At 42.2% G+C, this 24,124-nt stretch overlaps 1 protein-coding gene across 1 annotated transcript in view; it reads left to right on the top strand.

Moving 5' to 3' along the window:
- The window catches only part of EPHA4 (EPH receptor A4), a 155,289-nt gene that overhangs the window by 43,129 nt on the left and 88,036 nt on the right, over positions 1 to 24,124 (top strand). Inside the window, exon 4 of the mRNA XM_053390006.1 lies at positions 22,231 to 22,386. Coding sequence (XP_053245981.1) covers positions 22,231 to 22,386 — 156 coding nt within the window. The remainder of the gene's footprint in view (positions 1 to 22,230; positions 22,387 to 24,124) is intronic.

The following is a 24,124-nucleotide window of genomic DNA, read 5'->3' as shown; positions in this document are numbered from 1 at the left end:
ACTCCAATTGCAAAGATATCCATTAAGCTAGTTGCAGTGTTCTTCTTCTGCTTGCCTGTTGTTTATGATACACGAGAATGACTGGAATTAGTTTTGTGGCAGTGTCTTCCAGTCACAAAAGCCACCCGGAATGTAGAAGTGTTTTGCATGAAATTCAGCATGGGCTGTGCAGGAGTCACGAGGTAAACCCAGATAGCTGGACTTTGCCTGTGGTCTTTTGGGCAGAATTGCCTGGTTACAGGTAGATTGCTCCTTGTGAATTTGACATCGGTGGGAAAATGGCTATGAATTCTGCAGGCGGCTCTCCCGCGCACAAAAGACTAATTTATTTATTTTGCTGGTATGAGGTTACCCTGTCACTGATACACTAAAGCTTCACTGTACTAAGCCATTTCAAGCACCATTGGGATGTCACCGAGAGCATTCCGTTAATCATTGCAGTAAAATTAAACCTTAATACCTTTTATTGAAACGAGATAAAAGTAATGACATAGGAACTGTAAGCTGATAGCTTTAATCTTATCATTAAGATACTGGGCCAAAACTGGAGACGATAAGGGCGGCAAAATAGTGTAAGGGCCTCTGAGCATTTTAAACAGCAGTTGCACTTCGAAAGATACTTCTGTAAAAACAGTGTCCCATGTGTTTCTCCTACTAATTTTCATATCAGCTGCACTCTGTAAACAAAAAAGTCCTGAGCTTGTTGACTGATATCCTTGTGTAGCTGCAAGGAGATTAGGAATGCAGTTTGGATATTTCTCCCTGTCCGTGGGCACCATGAGAACTTGGGGATGTCATGAGACATGGAAAAAGATGTTGTGGGGGTGGGCACACAGTCCCAACAGCAGTTTTATTACATTACCAATGTATTTTAAAGTGATGCCCAGTCACAATAACTATATTTATGTCTTATGGAAAAAACAGAGAAGCAAGATAAAGGTTTTTGAGAGTATATTCTACTCTGTCAAAATTCTAGGCTGGATTTGTGGATCCAAAATAGATTCCCCAGTCTAGGTTGCACAGAGAAGCTTAGCATGGCTACTCTTCTTGGAGTACCAAGGACCTCCGGGCAATACTGCTTATTATACTCTGTTTCCAATATTTATATTACTACTTTTCAGCTACAAAATAGAAGACTTGATGTAGTCAAGCTTTGAAGTTTGGGAGACAGGCATCTTATAGGTTGTGAACTACGTTGCCACAAACTTCCAGAATGGACTTGGGGCCCACTGGATGTAGCAGGCCTGGAGTCTAATACAGAATCCAGAAGCCGTGGTTCCAGACTAGATTATTATTGGGCACCATCTTTATCCCTAAACTTTAGTTAGTTGACAGTTATGGCCCATGAGACCATGGGGAAAGTGTCTCCATATGCAATCTATAGAACTAGGAACCACACTGTTCGCTCGGAACAGCTTCATTGCTATAACTAGAGCTTCATATTACAAGGCACTATTAAAAATAAAATGATATATTTTGAATAATATACCAGGAATAATATAGGTCTCCAGTAGGCCAGAAAACCAAGTGGGGGTGATGATGATGATGATGATGATGATGATGATGTATGTGTGTAGCTAGCTAGCTAAACTAAACTAATTATCTGATCAAAGCTCATCCATATCTCTCTGCTTTGGCCTTAAGACATAAATATTGTTATTGTGACCGGGCAATACTTTAAAATACATTCCCTGCTGTTGGGACTGTGTGTCCCACACATCTTTTTCTATGTCTCATGACGTTGTTGTTGTTGTTGTTGTTGTTTTAGTTTTATTCACAGTAGTGTTTCAATCTGAACAGATCACATTGCAGTGCTGTAAGTCATGAGTTTCCCTCAAGATAAATTCTTGGCTTCTTTTTCTTTGTTTGTGGTAAAGCCCCATATCTCACAAATCAGCATATTCACACTCTACATGATAATTTACTTGGCATAACTGAAAGTGGTTTATAATTTATACATGGATAAGATTTGCTGGGCTTGCTCTAATCCCTCCAAGTATCCGGTAAAATTCTAAAGCTGAGCTCTTTTGCAGACTTACCTGGGAGTAAGCCCCACTGAATGCAATAGGACTTACTTCTTAGTAAACATCCACAGGATTGTGCTGTAAGACAAATTAGAAGAAGGCAGGGAATTCATGTGCTAGGCCTTGCCCCCATTTGTTATTTCTCCCGTGGTAAGAGGGGACACTTGGAGGAAAGGGAGAAATCCAAAAGCTGCTGGAATTTATTCTTAATTGTAAACCTTGAGATCACACAAAGGGGCAACCATACTTCCTTTCCTTTTAACCTATTATTTCCCAGTTTAATATGCAGCACGACCATGAAATTTCAGCTACAAAAAGGTTCAGCGATTGCAGGCTTTCCCTTGAGTACCTTCATCTGTGCTACCTTCTGAGGAATTTAATGTAAAATTCTTGTACTGTAAACTGAAGCTGAATGAGCTTCACGCTCCCACACTCATTGGGAAAGGAGCTTGAGAAGCATATTTAGTGAACATATTTAGTGTGACTTGCAAGATTTTTTATCTCACATGAGATAACTGCCTCAACACTTTGCTCTATGTAATGATCTCAAAGTGTATTCCATTAAATTGTTGGCATCTAATTGGCTTAGCAGTATTGTATAGTCAGTTGGTTGGCAATGGAGCAAACAAACTGGTGCATGGAACATAAATCCATATGTGGCCAACTCCCCTTTTTTTAATCTTCTGGTGGAGCAGTGGTGAGACATCTGATAGCAGGTTTGTAGCACCATTTGGGATAGTTCAGATTTCGGTTAAAGCCAGCTTGCACCAGCAGATAGCACTTCTTTTCTCTGTGTTATCCTATACTCTGAAAATATTCTATGGTGGGGGGAGGAACCTTTTTGAGCCAGAGCTGAACGGTCACATTTTCTTGTGGGCAACCTTCTGTGGTCAATGCTGAGTATAGTCAGAGGCATGGTCAGGGGCAGAAGTGGGTGGACAAAGGGATGTGACTCTGATTTCTGTATTTAGTAGGCTACATCCCAACTGCATAAAAACCAGGAACAGGGGTGGTGAGGGATGGCCTGCTGAGAGTTTCAAGTCTCCAGGGCCAGACAGAGAGACTTGGAGGGCCATGTTTGGTTGTCTGTGTAATCACATGGAATTGGTTTAGTCGAACTAGATGCTCACTAGAGCCATTTCTATGATGGGGGTTTCCTTTTTCCAAGATGCCAGGATCACAGAAATGGCTATGGGTGTCTTCATGTATGGTTGCTTTAGAGTGAAGGGTACTCCAAGCGTTTGTGCTTGAGCGGTGCTGTTGTGCTCAGGTCTGAAGAAGAAGAAGAAGAAGAAGAAGAAGAAGAAGAAGAAGAAGAAGAAGAAGAAGTTCACTCACTTATTGTAATCACAACAGTTCACATAATGGGGATGATAATGATTGGAGGAGGATAATTTTACCCTGTGCTTTTAATGGTTCAAGTAACCACACTGTTACTATGTTAAACCCAATTTACTATCTGGTAGAACACACCCTTCGTATGCTGAAAGGTTCCAGGTTTCACTTGGCACCTCCAGGTATGACTGGAAAAGTTGTCTGCCTAAAACTGCCAATCAGTTAGTAGACATTACAGTGGTACTTCGGGTTACAAACACCTCAGGTTACAAACACTTGGGGTTATAGACTCCACTAACCTGGAAGTAGTACCTCGGGTTAAGAACTTTGCCCCAGGATGAGAACAGAAACCGCGCAATGGCGGCAGTGGGAGGCCCCATTAGCTAAAGTGGTACCTCAGGTTAAGAACAGTTTCAGGTTAAGAACGGACCTCCGGAACGAATTAAGTTCATAACCAGAGGTACCACTGTACTGAACTAGATGGGCCAATGTTCTGACTTAGTACTCTGTTTGCTCTGCTGTAGCTTCTCAGTTTTGATTTGGGCTATAGCTCACTGGTAGAGCATATGCTAAGCATGAAGGAAGTCCCAGGTTCATGTGCTGTCACCTCCAGGGAGGACTCAGAAAGATCCCTGTTTGCTGTTTGGAGAGCTGATAGGGATAGACCACTGGCCTGACTTGGAATAAGCCCCACACTACCGTCTCTGTTACTTCTTTGGATCCTCAGATTTTCAAGTGGCCTCAGAAGGGTGGTAATGCTGGGCTTAATTGCACCATTAGAGATTTACAGACGATTATTTGCCAGTTAATTACAGGTCCCACATAATAAGCTTAAAGTGGCCACAACATGGCTTCGGGTTATCCGTATCTACCCTGTATTCTGAATATAGGAAACTGAAGTGTGTGAAAAATATGGTACATATTGAAAACATGGATAGGTCATTGATGCAAACTTGATTTTCTTTCTTTTTACATTCTCAACAAGTTTACATTTTCAACAAGAAGACACAAAGCAGGGACCATGGGATATTTTGCCAAGTGGTGTTTCAGCTTTGACCCAATGCTCCAGTGTGGAACTTTTGCTCCCCCACCCCACCCCCGATGTTGCTGGCCTGCAAATCCCATTGGTCTTGACTATTGCCCATGCTCTATGGGTTTGGCAGGAAATGTGGATCAACAACATATGGAGGACCAAAGGTTCTCCACCTCTGCTCTAGTGCAAATTGGTTCTATTCTCCATGGGAACAATGGGGCGGTGGGTGATATCTCCTCTGTGCTGCTTCCCTATAGCTTCTTATTTAGGTGGCAGTTATCCTTTTAAAGCAATTGCATGCATTACTTTCTTTTATCTGTCCTGAATTTTCCACCGACTTACATGGAAAAGTTACCATCACTCAACAAAGTGGGTGTTGTTGTAGAAAATACTATACCTACCCAGAATTGCTATGTTTGCTTTGGGAAGAACAGGAAAAAAGGCTGCTGGCTCTCTTCTTATCTACTGGCATAAAAGTGTACTATTCTCTAAAATGTCTGCAATTGTAATGTGGTATTAATGTTGGTGAATCCAAAATATCAAAGGGTAAAGATGACGGATGCAACTCATCAAACGAATGGCCCTCTCTGAAATGTCATGGGTAATCAAGTATGGAGCTGTTAATGGATATGATTTGCATGCTAGTATTTTGATTGATGTACAGCTTAGACAGGGATTGATAGTTTTTATGGGGATCATTATGCAATGCTTTCGGAGGTGTATCTATGAATTGTCTCAAATTAATATTCATGGTGGCTATGATACTGCTCATTTGGAAGTCAGACTGATCCTAAGCTCCTCACATCAAAAGCAACCTCCACTGGGACTTCCAGTAACATGCTTAAGATCACTCTGATAGGTTTTCCTTAGTCATTCTTACAATTTTGAACTGCTGCTCCTGCTAAAGCTAAAAAGGAGAACAAGTTGGACCAGTTCACTGTTTTCAGTGTCTTTTATTAAGGTTTGCTGGGGACTCTCATAAGCTCGAGTACCAAAAACCAAGCATGCAATTAATTTCTGCAATGAATTTATGATGTATGCATGATTTGCCACCAAGCAGGAAAATGTTCTTCCTTCTGAATCCCTGTGTCACCACAGCCCAACAACTTTCTATTGCAGTGCTCACCATTCTGATACCCTCCAAACATGATCGGACTATAACACCCACCTGCTCTTTGACCATACTAGCTTGGGCTGATGGGAATTGGAAGTCCAACAAGATCTGGTGGCATCTCCAGTCTCTTGGAGATGGTGACCTCTTGCTCCAAGATAAGAGTAGGAACAGGAAGATCCTTTTATGGTCAGAAGTACAGGAAGGAATACCCTTTTATGGTTAAGAATACCAGAGCAGGAACATATGTGATGTCAACCTGCGTACATAGGCTGACATGGTTGGATTCCTGGGGAAGGAGGGAGAGGGTGCCTGGAGGATATATATACTGCATGAAATTTCTCATTTCTTTGGACTTGCTGTGGACTGACCACGCAAGTGCCTTCTGCTATCTGGAGAGCAGAATAAACTCTTTCTCTGAACCAACCTGGGTGTCATTTGACTTCCTTCCTCCCATCCGAGAGCAACGCTCACCCAACCAATTGGTAAAGTCCAATAAGGTTACACTTCCACCTACCTCTTATATCACCACAATAACCCATTTCAGATGTCCAATATATGCAAGGGATGTCTCCCCATCCCACAATTCCTAGTGTTACCAGAACCCTTCCTAGTCCCAGTATAGCACATCTTTCTTGAGGCAAGGCCTGATGTTTCTTGCCCTCTCTTATCTCCTTTTCTTCAGGCTCTAAAGGCCTGCTGGCCATTTGAAACCAAGAACAAAAGCAACAGCAGAAGCACATATGGAACTTTGTGCATTTCTCTGGGAAGAGACAGCATCCAGAAAGATAGGGACAGGAAAAAGTGGCTGAGATGAGATAGGATCTAGACAAGTTGCTTGACGTGGGTAAGGGAGCAGCCATGTAAAGTTGTTATCACTACTGCAGAAGCTCTCTGTTATGGCAAACAATACAGTGGTACCTCTGGTTGTGAACGGGATCCGTTCCGGAGATCTGTTCGCAACATGAAAGGAACACAACCTGCAGTGGTGCGTTGCAATGGGAGGAATGTCCCATTTTTTGAGGGATGCATGATATCTGATGATAGTTTCTTGCTTCATAAGAAGACAAGAGCCTGCGGGACCAGGCCAATGGCCCATCTAGACCAGCATCTTGTTATCACATTGGCTACTCACATATATGCCTGTGGGAAACCCTCATGGCAGACCTCTGAGCATAAGAGCCCTTTCCCTTCCTGTGGTTTCCAGCAACTGGTATTCAGAAGCATTACTGGCACCGACCATGGAGGCAAAGCTTAGCCACTGTGGCTGGTAGACATGGATGGTGTTATCCTTCATGAATTTGTGCAATCCTTTTTTAAAAGTATCCAATCTGGTGGCCATCACTGCCTCCTGTGGGAGAAAGTTCCATACTTTAACTCTGCGCTGCTTCCCAGTAGCCCCTTGTTCAGGTAGCGATGCCACTGGTGGAAGAAGGGCAAGGAAATGTTGGCCCCTCTTCTAGTCCAGAGATTTCTGTGCACTATCACAGACTTCAGCTAACTTTGGGAGTTTAATTGCCCTTTTGCTGATCTGTTAATGTTTTAAGAGATGAGTGATAATCCCAGAAGACTGGAGGATCCTTACAGATGCAGATCTCTGCTTCTTCTCCCCCCACAGTGGTTAAAGGAACTTGTAAGCAGGCCTCCTGACAATGGGATTAGGGGTTGTTAATGTGAGGATTCAGGCAATTAGTAAGCTTTAAGAGGAGGAGATTGTAAAGGCTTCCCTAGTAGGCTAGCTTGTAATCCCCGCTGATTCTGATGTTATAGGAAAAGACCAATGTTTTTTCTGCACATAAAGCAACCTGCTGCTGGACTCTCTTTGTATGTCTGTGCTCCCCACCATGAATTTATCCAGGCTGAAATTGGGAATAGTTCATGCATGCATGTTTTTCATTTGCGTTTTGCACACTAGCTGCTCAGTGTGTAAGGACACTGGAGAGTCAGAAGGACCAGCTACATGTTTTGTGCAAGTGGAAGCATCAGAGCTCAAGTGGAGTTTTTAGGAATGGGGTAACTGAGAATAGCAATGCAAGGAGGGTGGAGATATTTAATCTTTACACTGACTGTGTTTCCCAATCTGCAGGTGCAATAAAAGATCCTAAAACTGGCAATTAACAGCAGCAAATTAAGCAGCGGCATAAATGCATTAAGAACATAACTAAATAAAACAGGACAAACCTAGTCTGGCACCCGAAAGATAATCATGATGGTGCCAGGTGAGTCTTCAGTTCCAGAGTTAGGTCTCACCACAAAGGATCTTTCCCTGGTAGTCAGCCACCCACATCACCTTTAAAGCAGTGTTTTGCAAACAGTGGACTGGGACCCATCAGTGGACCATAGGCCACTTTCAGGTGGCCATCAGTGTCACAGCCTGCCCAGTGTGTCCTCACCTGCCTTCCATGTACCATGTACCATACCATGTACCGTAACCTATGGTTCGTAGTAACACCTTGCATGTTGAGTAAAGGAGTCCAGGAGTGTGGGAGGAAGGGGGAGTGGGGAAGGAAAGTCTCCCCTGAGAGGAAAGGGCCAAAGGAAGAAGGAAATTAGAAAGTGAGATAAAAGTTTAGTACTTAATAATGATAATAGCAATAGTGAGAATGGAATGAAAGGGATAAGAGATGAGAAATGTTATGGGAAGAAAAAGTGAATGTAAAAGCAGTGGGGAGGAGGAGGGATGAAAGGACCTGTCAGTTGAGGTTTGGATGGGGAATAAGGCAGAAGTTGCGTGTGAAAGGAGAATGGGAGAAGAAATGATGGTTGGTGGGGGGGGGGGGATCTTTGAGAGGCATGTGGGGCTAAAATAATTTTTATGTATGACTCTTAAATTTAGAGGCTCCGCAAACAGCAAATCCTGCTTGAAGCACTGTGGCAAAGAAAGTTGCAGTTTCCAAAGATGGATCAGATTATGAAGTCTTTGTCGGCTGATTATGTCAAACTCAGCCTCCATTTGCTGCCATTTTGTGGCTGGTTCTGCTCCTGCACTACCATTTTGTGAATGGTGGGCCTCAGTAATTTTTAGCTGTCCCAAGTTGGCTCTAAGGGTTGGAGTTGGAGAGCTCTTGCTCTAAAGGCATAAGAATCAGGGCATCAGAAAAGGAGGTTAATTTACAGACAGGTTTGTATGGGAAAAGATAGTTTTTAGGAAATCCTACTTCGAAACCATTTAGGATTGAGCATCTTCTCCCAGGCTGCTTCTGCATGGGAAAAACCTCCTTCCTAAGTTGCTTTTCTTTTCTTTTTGAATATGTAGCACACATTTTTGTATGATGTAAGAAGATGAAAGAGATTCACCTGAGTTTTCTAAATGTGTGATGGACTATTCACATGTGCACATCATCACTTGATGTTTGAGTCATCAAAGATAAACATGCCTGTATGATCTAGGCATTCATTTTTCCACGTGAAAAGGAGAGCTTCACTGATCTAGGTTTTAAAAGTGCCAATTTAACAATGTCATCGCGGATTGCCCTTACTTGCTTCAATAAAGAGAGAAATGACTCGCTGAGTTTTTCCTTAAAAATGGCTAGCTCCCTGAAATTTACTAGCTGACTCATTTCCTGAATCTTAACATCTTTCAGTAGAAGCAATTAAATTTCCCAACTCAGATGAAGCCTATAATAAGCATAGCAGCAGCTTGAGCAGTTTGAAATGGGAAAGCTAGTTCAGATATTATTGTTCGCTCAGCACCACTTGCTGCTGACACCAGTATTAAATGTTACTCAATTGGCAGGGGAAGGGGGAATTCAAGTGCAAGTTGGAGCAATCTTTGCAATGTCAATGGCCCTGAAGTGGGTACCAAGAATACCTAGTAATACCCTCCAGCACTGTGAAATTGTGAAGCATTTCTGCCATGTACCACAAGCTCTTTTCATTTGCTGTGAAGCATTTTGGTGGGCGTTAAAAATAAATAAATCATTTTCTAGGTTTTGGGATTTAAAACAAACTTGATTTCAACCATATATTTATAACTATAAAGGCTAACATTTTATAGCTTCCTCTTTAGATCTATAGTGCTAGTGTATGAATGTTCAGAACGATGCATGTGAACAGCTATTCAAGTGTAAGGTCACCAAACATCACATTACCACTTAGTGCTTTGATACCAGGAAACAACAGGGCCTTTTTTTTGCTAAAAGCTGCAGTAAGTGGTCATGTTTACCTTGGCATTGTCTACGTTGCTAGTGGTAATCCTAAAATGAAACCTGTTAAGTGCATCTCATTAGATGTCCTTCTGCTGTTTTCTACATCTTTTCCCTTTAAAATTATGCGCTCCACAATTTACTGAGCTGTTCATTAGAGACTGCTATTTAATACATAAGGCCACAGGGACGTGGGTGGTGTTGTGGTCTAAACCACTGAGCCTCTTGGGCTTGTCGATCAGAAGGTCGGCGGTTCAAATCCACACAATGGGGTGAGCTCCCATTGCTCTGTCCCAGCTCCTGCCAAGCTAGCAGTTCAAAAGCACGCAAGTGCAAGTAGATAAATAGGTACCGCTTAGGCGGGAAGGTAAATAGCGTTTCCGTGCGCTCTGGTTTCCATCATGGTTTTCCATTGCACCAGAAGCGGTTTAGTCATGCTGGCCACATGACCCGGGAAGCTGTCTGTGGACAAACACCAGCTCCCTCAGCCTGAAAGCGAGATGAGCGCTGCAACCCCAGAGTTGCCTTTGACTGGACTTAACCATCCAGGGGTCCTTTACCTTTACCTTTTTACATAAGGATACACGTGGAAAGCCAAAAACCTGATGGCTGATAAATTTATTAAGTTTTATTGTTGTCACTGCACCACCATTAAGTCCTAAATCTTTGTTTCCATTATTAAAAGATGGTGTTGTTTATTTTCCTTTAATTGTATTTCCCAACTCTCCCCAATACATTAGGAACTCACAAGCAATTTAAATAGAAAGGGTTTCTTCCTCAGTCTGTCAGAAGAAACCAGAGAGGAATTGTCATTCTTCCTTAACTTTCTAGAGGTCTCAGTTATTTGTATCTCATATTACACTCTTAAGCCGCTGTGCTGCTTTCTTTAGAAAGCTTGAATAGAACACAATGTGTTACTTCCTGGAGTTGAGCAGCAACCATTGGAGAGGCTTCAAAAAAGACCTTGGGTTGTATCTAACAAAGTTGTCCCGTTCGTGCAGTGTCCAAACTTTTTTCAAAGAGGGCCAGATTTTGATGAAGCGAAGGACCATGAGGGCCGACTGAAGGGCCAATCATAGTTGTTGACCTTTTTTTAGGATTGAAGTTGTATGTTGAGCTTTTTTTATTTTAGGATTTTACCCCAGGAAATAAACTGCCACAGGGGCTGGCTTAAACTGACCAGCAGGCCGGATTAGGCCACCAAAACAGACTTTGGACATCCCTGAAAGGACTTCTGCTTGTGAAGTACAACTTCCACACTTTCTCCTACCTCTGTGTCCCAAATTTGTTGTGGGTTTCTCCTTAGCCCTCTGGGGGGCATGAATTGAGGGCTTTTAGTCTGGCTGTCATAATGTTTTCGCCATAGTGTATTTTGCAGAAGACACAGACTTACGAGCCATATATCGATAAATCAAGGTGGTGTGCAAATAGAATTACCATACTTAAGAGTCATCCAGATGGCTGCATGCAAGTCTATAAATAGCACCCATTCAGATTTCTGCTGTTTTTCTGCGTGAAATATTAATTTGGCCCTTAAACACAACTTAGCCTTCCAAAGAAATTGGAGGGAGGGCAATGTGCATGAAGTGTTACTACTAGCCTAGGTTGGTTTCATCGGGGGGGGGGAGTATAACAAACACAGTTACTATTCAAACAAAAATAATTCTTACCTACCCCAGATAAGTGGACAACTGGCTGGCAAGGCTGAATCAAACTTCCTTAGAGCATCCGCAAATTAGAAAATAAGGATATATCTTTGGTTGCTCCTTTCCTCCCTTTTGTATAGTGATGTAGTATTAAAATTTGACTTTGAAAGAAAGTGTTTAACTCACCAATATGTGGATATGCAAAGAATACAGATATTATATTTAATTTCCAATATACGGTGCAGCTTCTAACCATAGGAGACAAGACGCTAACAGTGCCCAAGATCAAAGGGAGCTGTTTTTATTTAGCAATTTGGTCCATCACATTGAATTCTACAGCATGAATGTAAGAAGGGCTCTAGAGAAAGTTCATTTCCCACCAGTCCTTCAGAATTCTAAGGATCTATATCACCCTTGAAGCCCTGCACGGAGTAATTAGATTGGACTAGGAAAATACTGCATTTTGTGTGTGTGCAAGAGACATATTCATTCTATTTAAAACCTTCACATTTAACCTTCCCCCCACAAGACAATTGTGCATATGATACTAATGGCCTGAAAATGAATTGTTTTCCAGATGTTGGGTAAAGGAAAAAACCTTTGAAATTTTTGTCTCATGGAGACAGGGGTGACTCTCCTCCCTTTGACATTTGGGTCAAAAGATCCAATAAAAGGACAGCTTGTCGAAAAGTTATGATAAGCCTTTGGGACTCCAAACAGTTGCACAATTACTGAGGGGTCTCTTGGTGTAGGGTAAAGAGCTCATCAAGGGAGGCTATCGAAACAATTGAGTTCTATAATTAACACCCGGAAATCTGTTCAGAGATGGTAATAACAATAAAAAAGAGAGCTAAGAAGAAGCTATCCGCTTGTGTGGCAGATGTGGTTTTGTTATAATTTGAGAAAAAGAATCTATTTAAAGGGGAGGGGGAGGGGAAGAGGTGGAACGTCTATCTTTTTATTTCACTGAGTGCCACTAAAATATAAATTGCAGCTATTTTCCAAGGTAGCAGGTGCTCTCGATATTGTAAACCAGTGATCATCAGTCTAGAATGCATTCAGCAACACACTAGCAAGGCATTTGTTTTTCTTTTGCATTTTTTTAAAAAAGTAATGCTGTTGCTATTTTTGTTTGCAGACAATTGATAGGAAGTGGGTTACTTGAGCCTACCTCCTTAAAGAGTTTATTTTTCCTCTGTTACACATGTTGCCTTGTTACTGAAGCCTCTACATATTATGCTACTGTTCAAGAACAAAAGTAAACAGGCTTTGTATCCTTGGGGATCTAAAGTCCAGTTCGTAGGACAAAGCCCTACTCAAAGTATACACATCAGTAGGTAGGCAGGTAGGTAGATTGTAATGATTACATTAAATACATTGTTGTTATTATTGTACTGTGTTTGTTAGTCACTTCCCTTACAGTTTAGCTCAAAGCGACTTCCTTTAAAATCAATTTAAAACAATGATAAAAACTTTTTTTAAAAAAATAGTTCATATATTTGTTTGTTAATTAAATTTGTATACCGCCCTTCATCCGCAGATCTCAGGGATGTTTACAACCTTTAAATACAATACAAAAATACAATATAAAAGCACAAATTACATTTTGTGAACTGCATTGTTATTTTGTGAACTGCCCTGAGATTTTCAGATGAAGAGTGGTATATAAATTTTATAAATATAATATGATAAACACAAGAACAACAACCAACCAACCAACCACCCTCAGGCTACAAGCCCTGCCCCACTAAAACAGGCTGCAATGAAACAGGCCTTTAAAAAGAGTATTTCTTGGCACCTAAAACTGGATAAAGATGGCGCCAGGCATGCCTCTCTATATATTACTGATTACTTGCCTCCAGTTGTTTAAAAAGGCACTGTTATATGGCATTTCAGTAACATTATATAGCATTCAATGTTATACAGCTTTTTTCTCTCAACAGGATTTAGTAGCAGCCCATGTATGCAATTGGGCTTCCCTAGCATGGCAAATACAGCATGCTGCATTCCTGAAGGACAGCGTGCATATTGATTGGAGACATACAGTTTTTGGATCATGCTGGATAACTGATATACAGAGTCCTTTGCCTATGGGGGCTTCCTTTCGCTGGCTCTTAGCTCCCCACATAGCAATGAGGAAAGCCCTGCTAAAGCACAGGGGTTTTTTGCAATCATTTGCTCTGATTCAGAAACTGTTTTACAGGGACAGTAGTGGCTTTGAACTTGAACTGAATGCCGCCATAGCTCTATCTGGACATTGTTTTTATTTGCAAGAAGGTAACTGTGTAAGGGACAGTGGGAGCCTTTTGGCAAGCCTTTATCCTGTCTTTCTCTCCCCCCCCCCCAATTGCATCACCTTTCCAGTGTTTAAGGTTCTCCACACGTTGGGAGGATATTTGTGAAGTGGGGATCCTCTGGTACTTTTGAAGGCCCCCTCTATATATCCTAAAACCTTGAATTTTCTAAGGTGCAAGCAGTCTCCACAAGTAGAGGGGACTCCTTGCTTCGTAACTTCATCCTCCAAATGGGGAAGGCTTGCCATAGCACCCCAATTTCCCTCACTGGGTGACCTTGGGCCGGTCACCATCTCTTAGCCTAACCTATCTCACAGGCTTATTGTGACAATGAAATGGGGAGAAGGAGAACCAGGTACGCCACCTTGAGCTCCTTGGAAGACAAAGGTGGTATATAAATATAATAACTAACCAACTTTGAGGATTGTCTTCATGCATGCAAGCATACAGAACCTCTGAAGAGGGCTTAAGTGTATAAAGGCTAGTTCCCAAAGTCCACCTTCTATATGCATTGGTTGATATTGGTTGCTGTGCTGAAATGTTGACAGGAAAGCATGTTGTTGAATGGTTCCTGTGCATACCTGTGACCCATGAGGTACTCTCTGCACACAATACCTGCTTGCAAATTGCTATATTTGGAATGGTGCTACTTTGGTGAAATAATTCCAATTTTTGGGTGGACAACTTAATTCCATAAAGAGCTATAATATAACAGAATGATGTGCACTTGTGACTTTATTTGAGATTACCTATACAGTGGTACCTCTGGTTAAGTACCTAATTCGTTCTGGAGGTCCGTTCTTAACCTGAAACTGTTCTTAACCTGAAGCACCACTTTAGCTAATGGGGCCTCCTGCTGCTGCGCTGCCGGAGCACGATTTCTGTTCTCATCCTGAAGCAAAGTTCTTAACCTGAGGTACTATTTCTGGGTTAGTGGAGTCTGTAACCTGAAGCGTATGTAACCTGAAGCATATGTAACCCGAGTTACCACTGTATGAGAAATAAAATTAATGTGCTGGGAGGGGGCCAGGGAGTCCATACAGGTGGCACAGTCTTGTTTTCCCGTTTCAGAGTGTTTACTGTCCAGATTGTAAAGACAGTAATGTATTAAATCGGGATGGGCAACCTCAGGTTTAGGGGCCAATGACTCAATCCAGGTTCTCTGCCTGGCCCTCAGAACCCTCTCCAGACAACACTCCCTGCTTCACACCATCCTCAAGAGTTTTTGCCTCGCCAGGGTGTGTCTTTGACCACTGATAATAATGCTTCTTGCCTGGGTCAGGGACAGGGTATGCATGTGTAGAAAGTAGCCAACTGTACAAAGGTAAAATTTATGCTCATTTCTCCACCCACATGTGGCCCCCAGAAGGCTGCCTGGAAAGAAATGCGGCCTTCGAGTTGGAAAAAGGTCCTCCACCCCTGTATTAAATTATAACCTTGTCATGTCGGTGTGGGATCTGGATAAAAGAAAATGTCTCCCCTTGGCCTTGTTTCACTCTCTCTTTCTAATGGAAAGAACTAATTAAGGCAAAGCTAAGGGAATCGAATTCAAAGTTTGCACTGCTCATGTGACCTAATCTTTTTACAATGGCATCTTTTGCAAGCCGTGCAAGAATACATCTTTTGCGAGCCATTCACGCTCTGTCCTCTCCAGAAAATCCTCCCAAGAGAAAGGAAAGAATGAAGGATTGTCTTGAGTGTGCAATAAAGACTTTCAGGAAATGGGAATCTATGCGGGCTTGCTTGTTTTCCTACCAATTCATTAACATTCAGAAATACTGTATAATATCTTAAGTTTGTTTTCTTTTGAAAGGGCCTTAGTCAGTCATAATAGGTGTGTCAGCTGATTTTCCGTGCCAAAAAAAGAAAGAAAAAGAAACCCTTTAGAGCTAGATTAGATTGTGACATAGAAGTCTATCAAGATGTAAAGAAATGTTGAACAAATGCAGTGGATTAGCAAATAGAGGAAGGTGCCAAGAGCTGGAATGTATTGAATCTGAACACAGCAAAATGAAGAAAACCGTGAATTCAGTTATGGGATTTTCTACAGCTAAAGCAAAATGGCTGTTTGCCTCAGACAGAGCTTTAGAGAGACCTTCCTTGGGTCCTGAAAAATTAATGAACTGGGTTTAATGTAGTAGAAAGGAAAAGAATGTAATGCTTGGAAGGAAAGGGAAGGGGGGAGAAGGGAGAATAGCAACTTTGGGGCTCAGTAAGCCTTTTTAAACCAATGCACATGGACTTAAAAATGGAGGGAAAAGCCCCAAATTGCCTGTAGGGGATGTGTTTCTTTGCTTAAATTGGTCTATAATATGAACGGAAAGCTTGCATTGGCTAGAATATATATTCAGTATAAAAATGCTTTGTTTGTTTTTTAAATCCCGCATTGGCCTCATTTAAACGTCACAGTAAAAATGCAATTAATGATTTGCCGTGTTCCCATTTTTCTAGACTTCTGCCCACCAGCACATGGAAGAAACAAACCATAATGCCTTGCTTAGCATTATGTCTGAACCAGGAATTGTGGTTTGTTCCACTCCACAAACCTTGACTGCACATAATGGTTTGTTGGGAGCCAAACAAACCATGACTCCTGGTTCAAATGTAAGTAAGCTAAGGATTGTAGCATGTGCAAGAGTGAAACAGAGTAGGAAGGTATTTGCTGTGGTTTACTGCGACTTACAGGCTGTGCCATTAACAACGTCCATATTGACATCATCCTCATATGACATAAAATAGTTTTGAGAGAAGCTCAAAAGTACCTTTTAGTGTGATCTCATTCCTGTATGGTTTTCTAATGGATCCTCTTTCTTAAGAGACATTTGGCCACTGCAAGGGAGAAGGTTTTGCAGATAGGGAGAGGAGTTAGTTAGTTGAGGAGCTCGGATTCCCTGGATTTCCCCTCCCAACTTCCTTTACTGCTTTCTGTCAGTACAGCTCAATTTGAGAATCAAGCTGCCTATAAGGAAATGCCAATACTACAAACCTCAAAAGCCACAATGCTCAAATCCAGAAAATTAATGGTTTTTCGTCTGAATATAGGAATGCTAGGGCACACATACATGTCATTTGGGAGGTTATTTATTTATGTATATATAGCATTTTTTGGCTGTTATGCAAAAAGCACCAAAGCAGTATATGGCATAAAATACTAAAAAAAAATAGTTCAGTTTGGTAAAATAATACATAAATAACAACAACAAATGATACGCATAATATAGCCAACAGTCTAAATAAAATAAAATTTGAGAAATGCTGCAGCACAGTCTCCCTTTGCTCACCCAGAAGAATTCCCTGTATAAAAAGAAAAAAATGGTCACCGGACGTGATTAGGTGAATTGCCTTCAGAAATTTGACAGTGGAATGACACGCACAGATTTTACTCTTATCAATTGCCACAAGTAATAATGGCAATATGCTACTTCCAGGGACCAGAGGCAGCTTTCCTCTGAATACCAGTTGCTGAGGAAAGGTCTATTGCCCTTACGTCCTGCTTGCTTGCTTGCTTATTTATTTTAATTACTGTATACCACCCTTTAACAAAATTCTCTGGTTAGCAACAACAAAAATCAATGAAACCATAACAATCAAACAAGCATAAGAAAAACCAGTCTAAAACAAAACCAATGGCAGTATAGAATTTAAATAAGACTTATCAGTCGTGGTGCATTAGCGCAGCAGAATAAAAACATGAAGGTATCTCAAAACTAAACCACCTGGGAAAATAAAAAATGACCAAAGAATATTATGCAAGTGGAAGGCGAGCCTCTCTTAGGAAGGCATTCCACAACTGGAGAGTCACCAAAATAAGGTTGTCTTTCTAGTAGCCACTTGCTGGATGTCATTTGGTAGGGGCATCCTGAGAACAATTTATGAAAATGATCATGAAGTCCAGGTAGGTATATACGTGAGGAGGTGATCCTTCAAGTAAGTGCTGGATAGCTCACTTGATTAGGGCATGGTGCTGATAATGCCTAGGTTGATCCCCCTAAGGGACAGCTGCATATTCCTCCATTGCAGGGTCCCTTCTAACTCTATGATTCTATGTCTAATTTCACCTTCACCCCAAGCCATTTAGGATTTCATGCTGGAATTTTGAATTGCTCTCAGAAATGTGCTGGCATAATGTGATCAAATCAGCCTATCGCAGTTCCTAACCTTGGTGCGCCGTTTTGGGCCATCTGAAGCTTCCTTCTCCTTCTCCTGTAGAGGAGAATTGGGATCCATGATGTGGGTTGTCTCTGTCCCTCTCACCACTGGCAGGAAGTTAAGTTCTTGAGGAATACATCAGGGGGCAAGAGAACCCCCTTACTCCAGTTCTGTTTCCTGCCTTTGCCACTGGTAAGAAGTTTCTTGCCTGCTGTAAGGCGGGAACGCCATCTTGTCAGGGATTTCCTCCCCTTTCATTTTCTTCCTTGGTCTTTGCTTCCTGGATCCTCTTTTCAGCTCCCTTCCACTGTCCGCACCAGGTTTTCCTGCTCTTCCTCCTTCCTTTGGGTTCCATTTTTCTTTGCCTGTGCAAAGGAGCCTGGAATTCCTTTAGCAGCAGCCCAGGCCAAGGAGGCTTTTGGGTGACCTGCCAAGGCCTTGATCCAGCAGCTCCAGTGCTTTAGGAGGTTCTGATAAGCCAGGAAGTTGGATAAGGGAGGGTTTGCCTGGCTAGAACAGGCTTTGGGTCTACCCACGGCCTCTACAGCCCCCTCGCCACAGACATATCTGTGGCGGGGGGTGGGCCTCAGGAAAGCACCCTTGGTTCAAACCAGGTTGGGAGCCGTCACGATGGCAGGGTGCCAGGGAGGAGGAGAAAGAGAGCTGATCTCTCCCCTTCCCTCTCTGGGTGCTCCGCATCTTGGGGCAGGGCTAGGAGGAGGCACAGGCCTCAGCATAAGTGGCTCCAGGTGCTGAGCAGGGGAGAAAGGGGCTCCGGCATGAGGGCTTCCAGGAGAGCCAAGCCTCCTCTTTGCCCCAGGGCAGGCAGCTCACCCTGCTTCCTGAACCTCCAGGCCTGCACCCACCCCCTTCGGACAGGGAAGAAGGTGAATTTCCCCCAAATGAGGATGAAGAGGGGGAGCATTCTGCCCAGACCCTTTCTGAGCCCAGACATCAAGCAGCTCTCGGAGAAGGCTGTGAAAACAGTGGATCTCTCTGAGCAGGCCCAGTAAGCCAAGGAGCAAACCCAGGCAATGCCTCCAGTTCCTCAAGCACAAGGCCTCCGAGAGCGTTTTCCCTCTTCCAGGATAGTTTAAGGAGAGCATCTTTCAGGAATGCCAAGACGCTTGGGGCCGCCAAGTCTGCACATTCTTTCATCAGGAGGTTATACCCATTTGATAAGTCTGGAGGGGATTTTCTTAGTATTCCTCTCATTGATGCCCCCATATGTTCCCTCCATGGCTTTCAGAGATGGGCAGGATTACCCCAGGAACCCTGAGGACAAAAGGGCAGATTCTATGAAAACCCAGAAATTGCATGGTTTTGCAAGAATTTACCTGCCTAGGTAGAAACAAAATAGTGCACTTCTAGTGACTGTGGCATGTTAAAGACTAGTTTTCGCTGGCCTTTTGACACCTAAGATGTGTGTTCTCAGGGCCCACCATATTCTTGTGATTGTAATCCTTTTAAACCGTTTTTAATTGTTATAACCTGCCCTGGGACCTGCTGCTGAATGGTGGGTAATGCATTTAATAATAATACTGTCCACTTTATCTGATTAGCGGGCTTTAGCACCTAAATCTTATGCCATAGAAATAAAATGGTTTGTGTTTAAGGTTTCATAAGACACTTTGATGTTTTTGCTGCAGTGGACTAATATGGCTGGCCCTTTGGGAGTATTTCACATTGCCTATGCAGGTTTCAAATGACTGGGAGATATACATTCAAACAGCACAAAAGAATCCAGTAAGACTAACTAAATTAATTGATGACTACATTTGCATAATTGCATCTTTATGGTGAAAGTTCCATCACATTTGGGCTACTTATCAAAACATACTTTTCCAATGAATATTTACTGTTCGGGTTAGATATGGTTCCTATCACTGGTGGTATTATTTTCACAGGCATCACATGTGATGTAGTTAACACTCCTTTCAAATATAACTTGGTTTCTCAACTAACATTGAAGTTGTCTCAAAGTCCAGAACATTAGAATTGTTGTAATTGATTTCTCGTAATCCAGCTGTAGAACATGATTGAAAACACATATGACAGCATATGTTACCTTGACATCTAGAACAATGCGTTTGTAATGTTTATGCGTCCTGTGTATAGAGAGAGAACTGGCAGATGCACAGTGCAATAAGAAATGTTCAGCATACAGTGGTACCTCGGGTTACATACGCTTCAGGTTACAAACGCTTCAGGTTACAGACTCCGCTAACCCAGAAATATTACCTCGGGTTAAGAACTTTGCTTCAGGATGAGAAGAGAAATCGTGCAGCGGCGGCGCGGCGGCAGCAGGAGGCCCCATTAGCTAAAGTGGTGCTTCAGGTTAAGAACAGTTTCAGGTTAAGTACAGACCTCCGGAACGAATTAAGTTCTTAACCCGGGGTACCACTGTACTTCTCTGTTTTGCTGGGGACACCCAAGAATCAGAACCAGTCTGAAATAACTTATTGTATTAATTGTAGGTCTTCATGAGGATAAAATTGCCTGACAGGTTTATAATTGCAATCGAAGAGGATGTCATGGATAATTTTGCAAACTTCTGTGTGCATCCAACTTAAATTTGCAGTGAGAAGTGAACTATTTTTGCACTAAGCTCCTGCACTGGAATCGGATTTTCAGGTCAGGATGGAAAATGGGTCAGTGTGATATACAATGAATCCAGTCCAACTTCAGGCTTTGTTAGTATTTATCATCACTGTAAATTCCAAGAAGCTTCAAACGTTTCTTAACTTTTTTTCAGGATATCAGATCTTGTTTAATTAAAATTTTAAAAAATGTCATTGAAAAAAGAATTTCCATACCAACTACGTCAGATCTATTAATCTGCCTCCTCCATAAGACCTTCAACCTAGGTTTTTCTTCATTGAAACAGTAATTTGTACCTTCTTAGCTGCTTATCTTTTGTGGAGGCTCATTCTTTTTACACAAACTGTCTTTGTTTGATGTGGCTGGCAGAATGATGGACCATACCCAATAGGTTTGCATTTGTCTTTGGGGACTAATTGTGTTTGATGTGGGGAGGCTGAGCTTGACCCCTTTGCTTCTCCTTGCCAGTGTTGTGGTTTTTTTTTTTTTTTTTAATCAAAGCCCCAAGGCCATTTGAAGCGTAGCCAGAAAGCACCTTGCAAGTTGAACCCTATCTAATTATGTGATGTGTGTAAACGCTGAAAGCATAAATCTTAGTCACCAGAGCTATGTGTTTTTATAAGATTCCCTGGTCCGGTGACAGCCGAAGCAAGCAAGGGCAAGATTGATCCCACAGTGATTTTTATGGACGCTGCACCACACTTCGTAAAGTTTTGACTTGTTAAGGGGATTCCATAAATGGCCTCAGTTAATAAGGGTGAAGTGACTTGCTCCTTTACAAACATGTTGCAAAAATCCGTGGCTGTTACAAGTACATCATAAAAGTGGGGGAAATTAAATCATATAAAAGAATGTGGAGTGAGTGGGAGAATAGCTGAAAGCAAATGCATGTTGGTTACTGGAGGCGTAGAAGCAAAGAGCAAGGGAACTCTAAAGGTAGACTTTGTGATAAAAATAGGAGACATGAAAGTGAGTCATGCTGTAAATATTGGCAGTAACCATCCTTTCTTTTGCTCTTTGTCCTTTATAAAGCTGCCTAGTTGACTTTCTCTGTTTCAACGTCTGGTGATAGTGTTTTTTTTTTATTTTTAGCCCTAGCCAAAATTTGTTAGAGGGACATGCTTGTATGCCACTGTTCAAAAGATTTTCTTAATGATACTTAAGAGTATTTTTTTTAATCCCAATGATGTAAAAGTAGTCATCCATGTAAGCATCATATTTATGAAGGTGATGTCACTGAACACTTGCTGCACATGGGGCCTTGGCGTCAAAGAGTGCAGCCACTGGTATGCTCTGGCTCAGGGGCGGAGTGTTGATTTTGTCTCTTGGGGAGAGGAAAGCAAATTAATTGGCTTCTGCAGAAGGGAGAATTGCCTTTTCTGGGCATGCGAGAGTAAGAGGTTGACTGCCAATCACAGTAGGGTCTTATTCCGCTCCATCTCAAAAATTGGCAGTGTCACACCATCAGCTGCCTTTCGAAAGTAGTCATGGAATTAAAACAACTGCACCCTGTTTACTGCAATGTGAGAGTGTCTGCAGGTGGGAAGCAAGGAAATGGGGTTTACATAATAAACCCACGCAGGGAAGAAAATGAGACAGATTTTCCAACCAAGTTGCTACATGGACATGCTTATAGGTGCTCTTGTAAGCTCTACAGGCCTACTTGTTAATGGGGGTCTCATCGGGATTAAAAATTGCCTTCCTTGCTTGGAGAGCGAGCAGTCAAGTGCTCCTTGGCTGGTTAATTTCTCTCCCGGTGCTAAGCAGACATTATTTTTCCTCTTTCAAAAGTGCCCCCATGTCTGAATGCTGAGTAAATGAGGTAGCAATTTATTATCAAGGCCTATACCAGTAACAGCTCTTCTTTTCTGTCCCCCCCTTCTTTTCCCAAGCTTGCAAGATTGGATACTACAAAGCCCTCTCAACAGATGTTGCCTGTGCTAAGTGCCCGCCTCACAGTTTCTCCATCTTGGAAGGTTCCACCTCTTGCACCTGTGACCCGGGTTTTTTCCGAGCAGAGAACGATGCTGCCTCCATGCCCTGCACACGTAAGTCAGATGCCTTTATTTATTAATTTCCCTCTCCTCCTTCTCTTGCTGCTCTTATAATTTATACATGAGACACTCCCCAGAGATGTACATCCTGCTATGAAAAATGTCTGCTTGGTGACAGGGACATTCAGTAACAATTCCCTTTTAAACAAGTCAACACAATATGTCAATACCGGGTCTTCTCTCCTGCTACACAACGGAAAGTGAAGTTTGTGATTATGTGACAGAATGTAGGTCAACGGCAAGAATAAGAGGGTCTAGTTCCATTTTGGGGGGGTTTTCTGTGTGTGTGTTTTTTGCATTGGTGTCTGCACCGTGGAAGTGCCTTAAGGCTGCACTGTGTACACATAATGAGGGACAATCACAGCCTTGCATATCTTAGTTGTGATCAGAAAACAGGAGGAAAGAAGCTCTGAAAGAAAGAGGCATGTAAAGGATAGTTTGTGGCAGCTCTGAATAGATGACTTTGGTCTTTTTCTATAACAACACATGGAAAACCTTCATGGATCAGACCAAGGACCCATCTAGTCCAGCATTCTGCTCTCACACTGGCTAACCAGATGTTCTCATGAAGCCTACAAGCAGGGCATGAGCCCAGTAGCCCTCTCCTGCTTGTGATCTCAGACAGCTGGTATTCAGAGGCAAAACTGCTTTTGACGCTGGAGATTATATATAGGCTTTGTGAATAGTAGCCATTGATACTTACTGCCCATGGTTGTTTTTTGGCATCGTGACTGGTCTTGCTAGATGCTTTGCTCACATATCATGTCAGGAATCAAAGTAATGAGAAGTGGCAAGGCATGATTTCAACACAAGATAGAGCATTTGCAAAATCAGTCACCACTGGATGCTGTGATTTTCATCAGAATGCAACCACTGGGTAAAAAAAGGTTGTATTATTCAGTTGATAGGCTTTTTGGCCACGCTGAAATAAAAGCGAATGAAACTTAGAACTGCATGGTTCTCAATTTATTCCCTATTTCTGCTGCTATGTGCCCATTACCACAACATCCATCCATTGCTGTGGACATTCTATCATTGTTCATTGATATAGATCCCACAGGGTTTTCTTTTCACCAAAAGGGTTTGCTTGGCTGTTTCTGTGCACCACCTGCAAAACAGGATGGCCTCCTCCTTTGTCTAGGACCCTTTCTTCAGGGCCACCTACAATCAGCTTTGCTCAGACACTGCATTGGTGGTAGTCAAGCCAAGAATAACACGTCTGTTGCATTGCACATGAATTCGTTACATCCATCTTTAAAGTCTCAAGAAGTTTGAGAAACTTTGTGAGAGCACGCAATGGGCATTTTACAAGTGAGCCTTTTCTCTACTGAGATTATATCTTAATTTCACCAGAAAGCTTGCAGTAGGAAGTGCCCAGAGGGTAAGGTGGCACGCTCAGCATGCTCATATCACAAAGGCCATGTTTTAATTGTCCTTGGGCCACTCTGCCTCAGGGCAAGGACATTTATAACACAGACATGGGGTCACCCAGTGAGTTTCCTGGCTGAGGAGGCAATTTGAACCTTGGTTTCCCTGGTTCTAGTCCACCACTGTAAAAGAAAAACAAAAACAAATATACGGTTACTTTGCTTCATTTCTGTTTCAAATTCATTTTTTTAAAAAATGCAGTTGTAGACAGACTCCTCTTTTAAATCAAAAGCCAAAGAGAACAGTACAGTGAATCATTCACACTGATAGAATGATTCTAACCTCATGCAAGGTCTTAGTAATT

Source organism: Podarcis raffonei, chromosome 5 (genome assembly GCF_027172205.1).
Source record: "Podarcis raffonei isolate rPodRaf1 chromosome 5, rPodRaf1.pri, whole genome shotgun sequence".
Taxonomy (NCBI): domain Eukaryota; kingdom Metazoa; phylum Chordata; class Lepidosauria; order Squamata; family Lacertidae; genus Podarcis; species Podarcis raffonei.
This window is presented reverse-complemented; position numbering and strand designations above follow the sequence as displayed.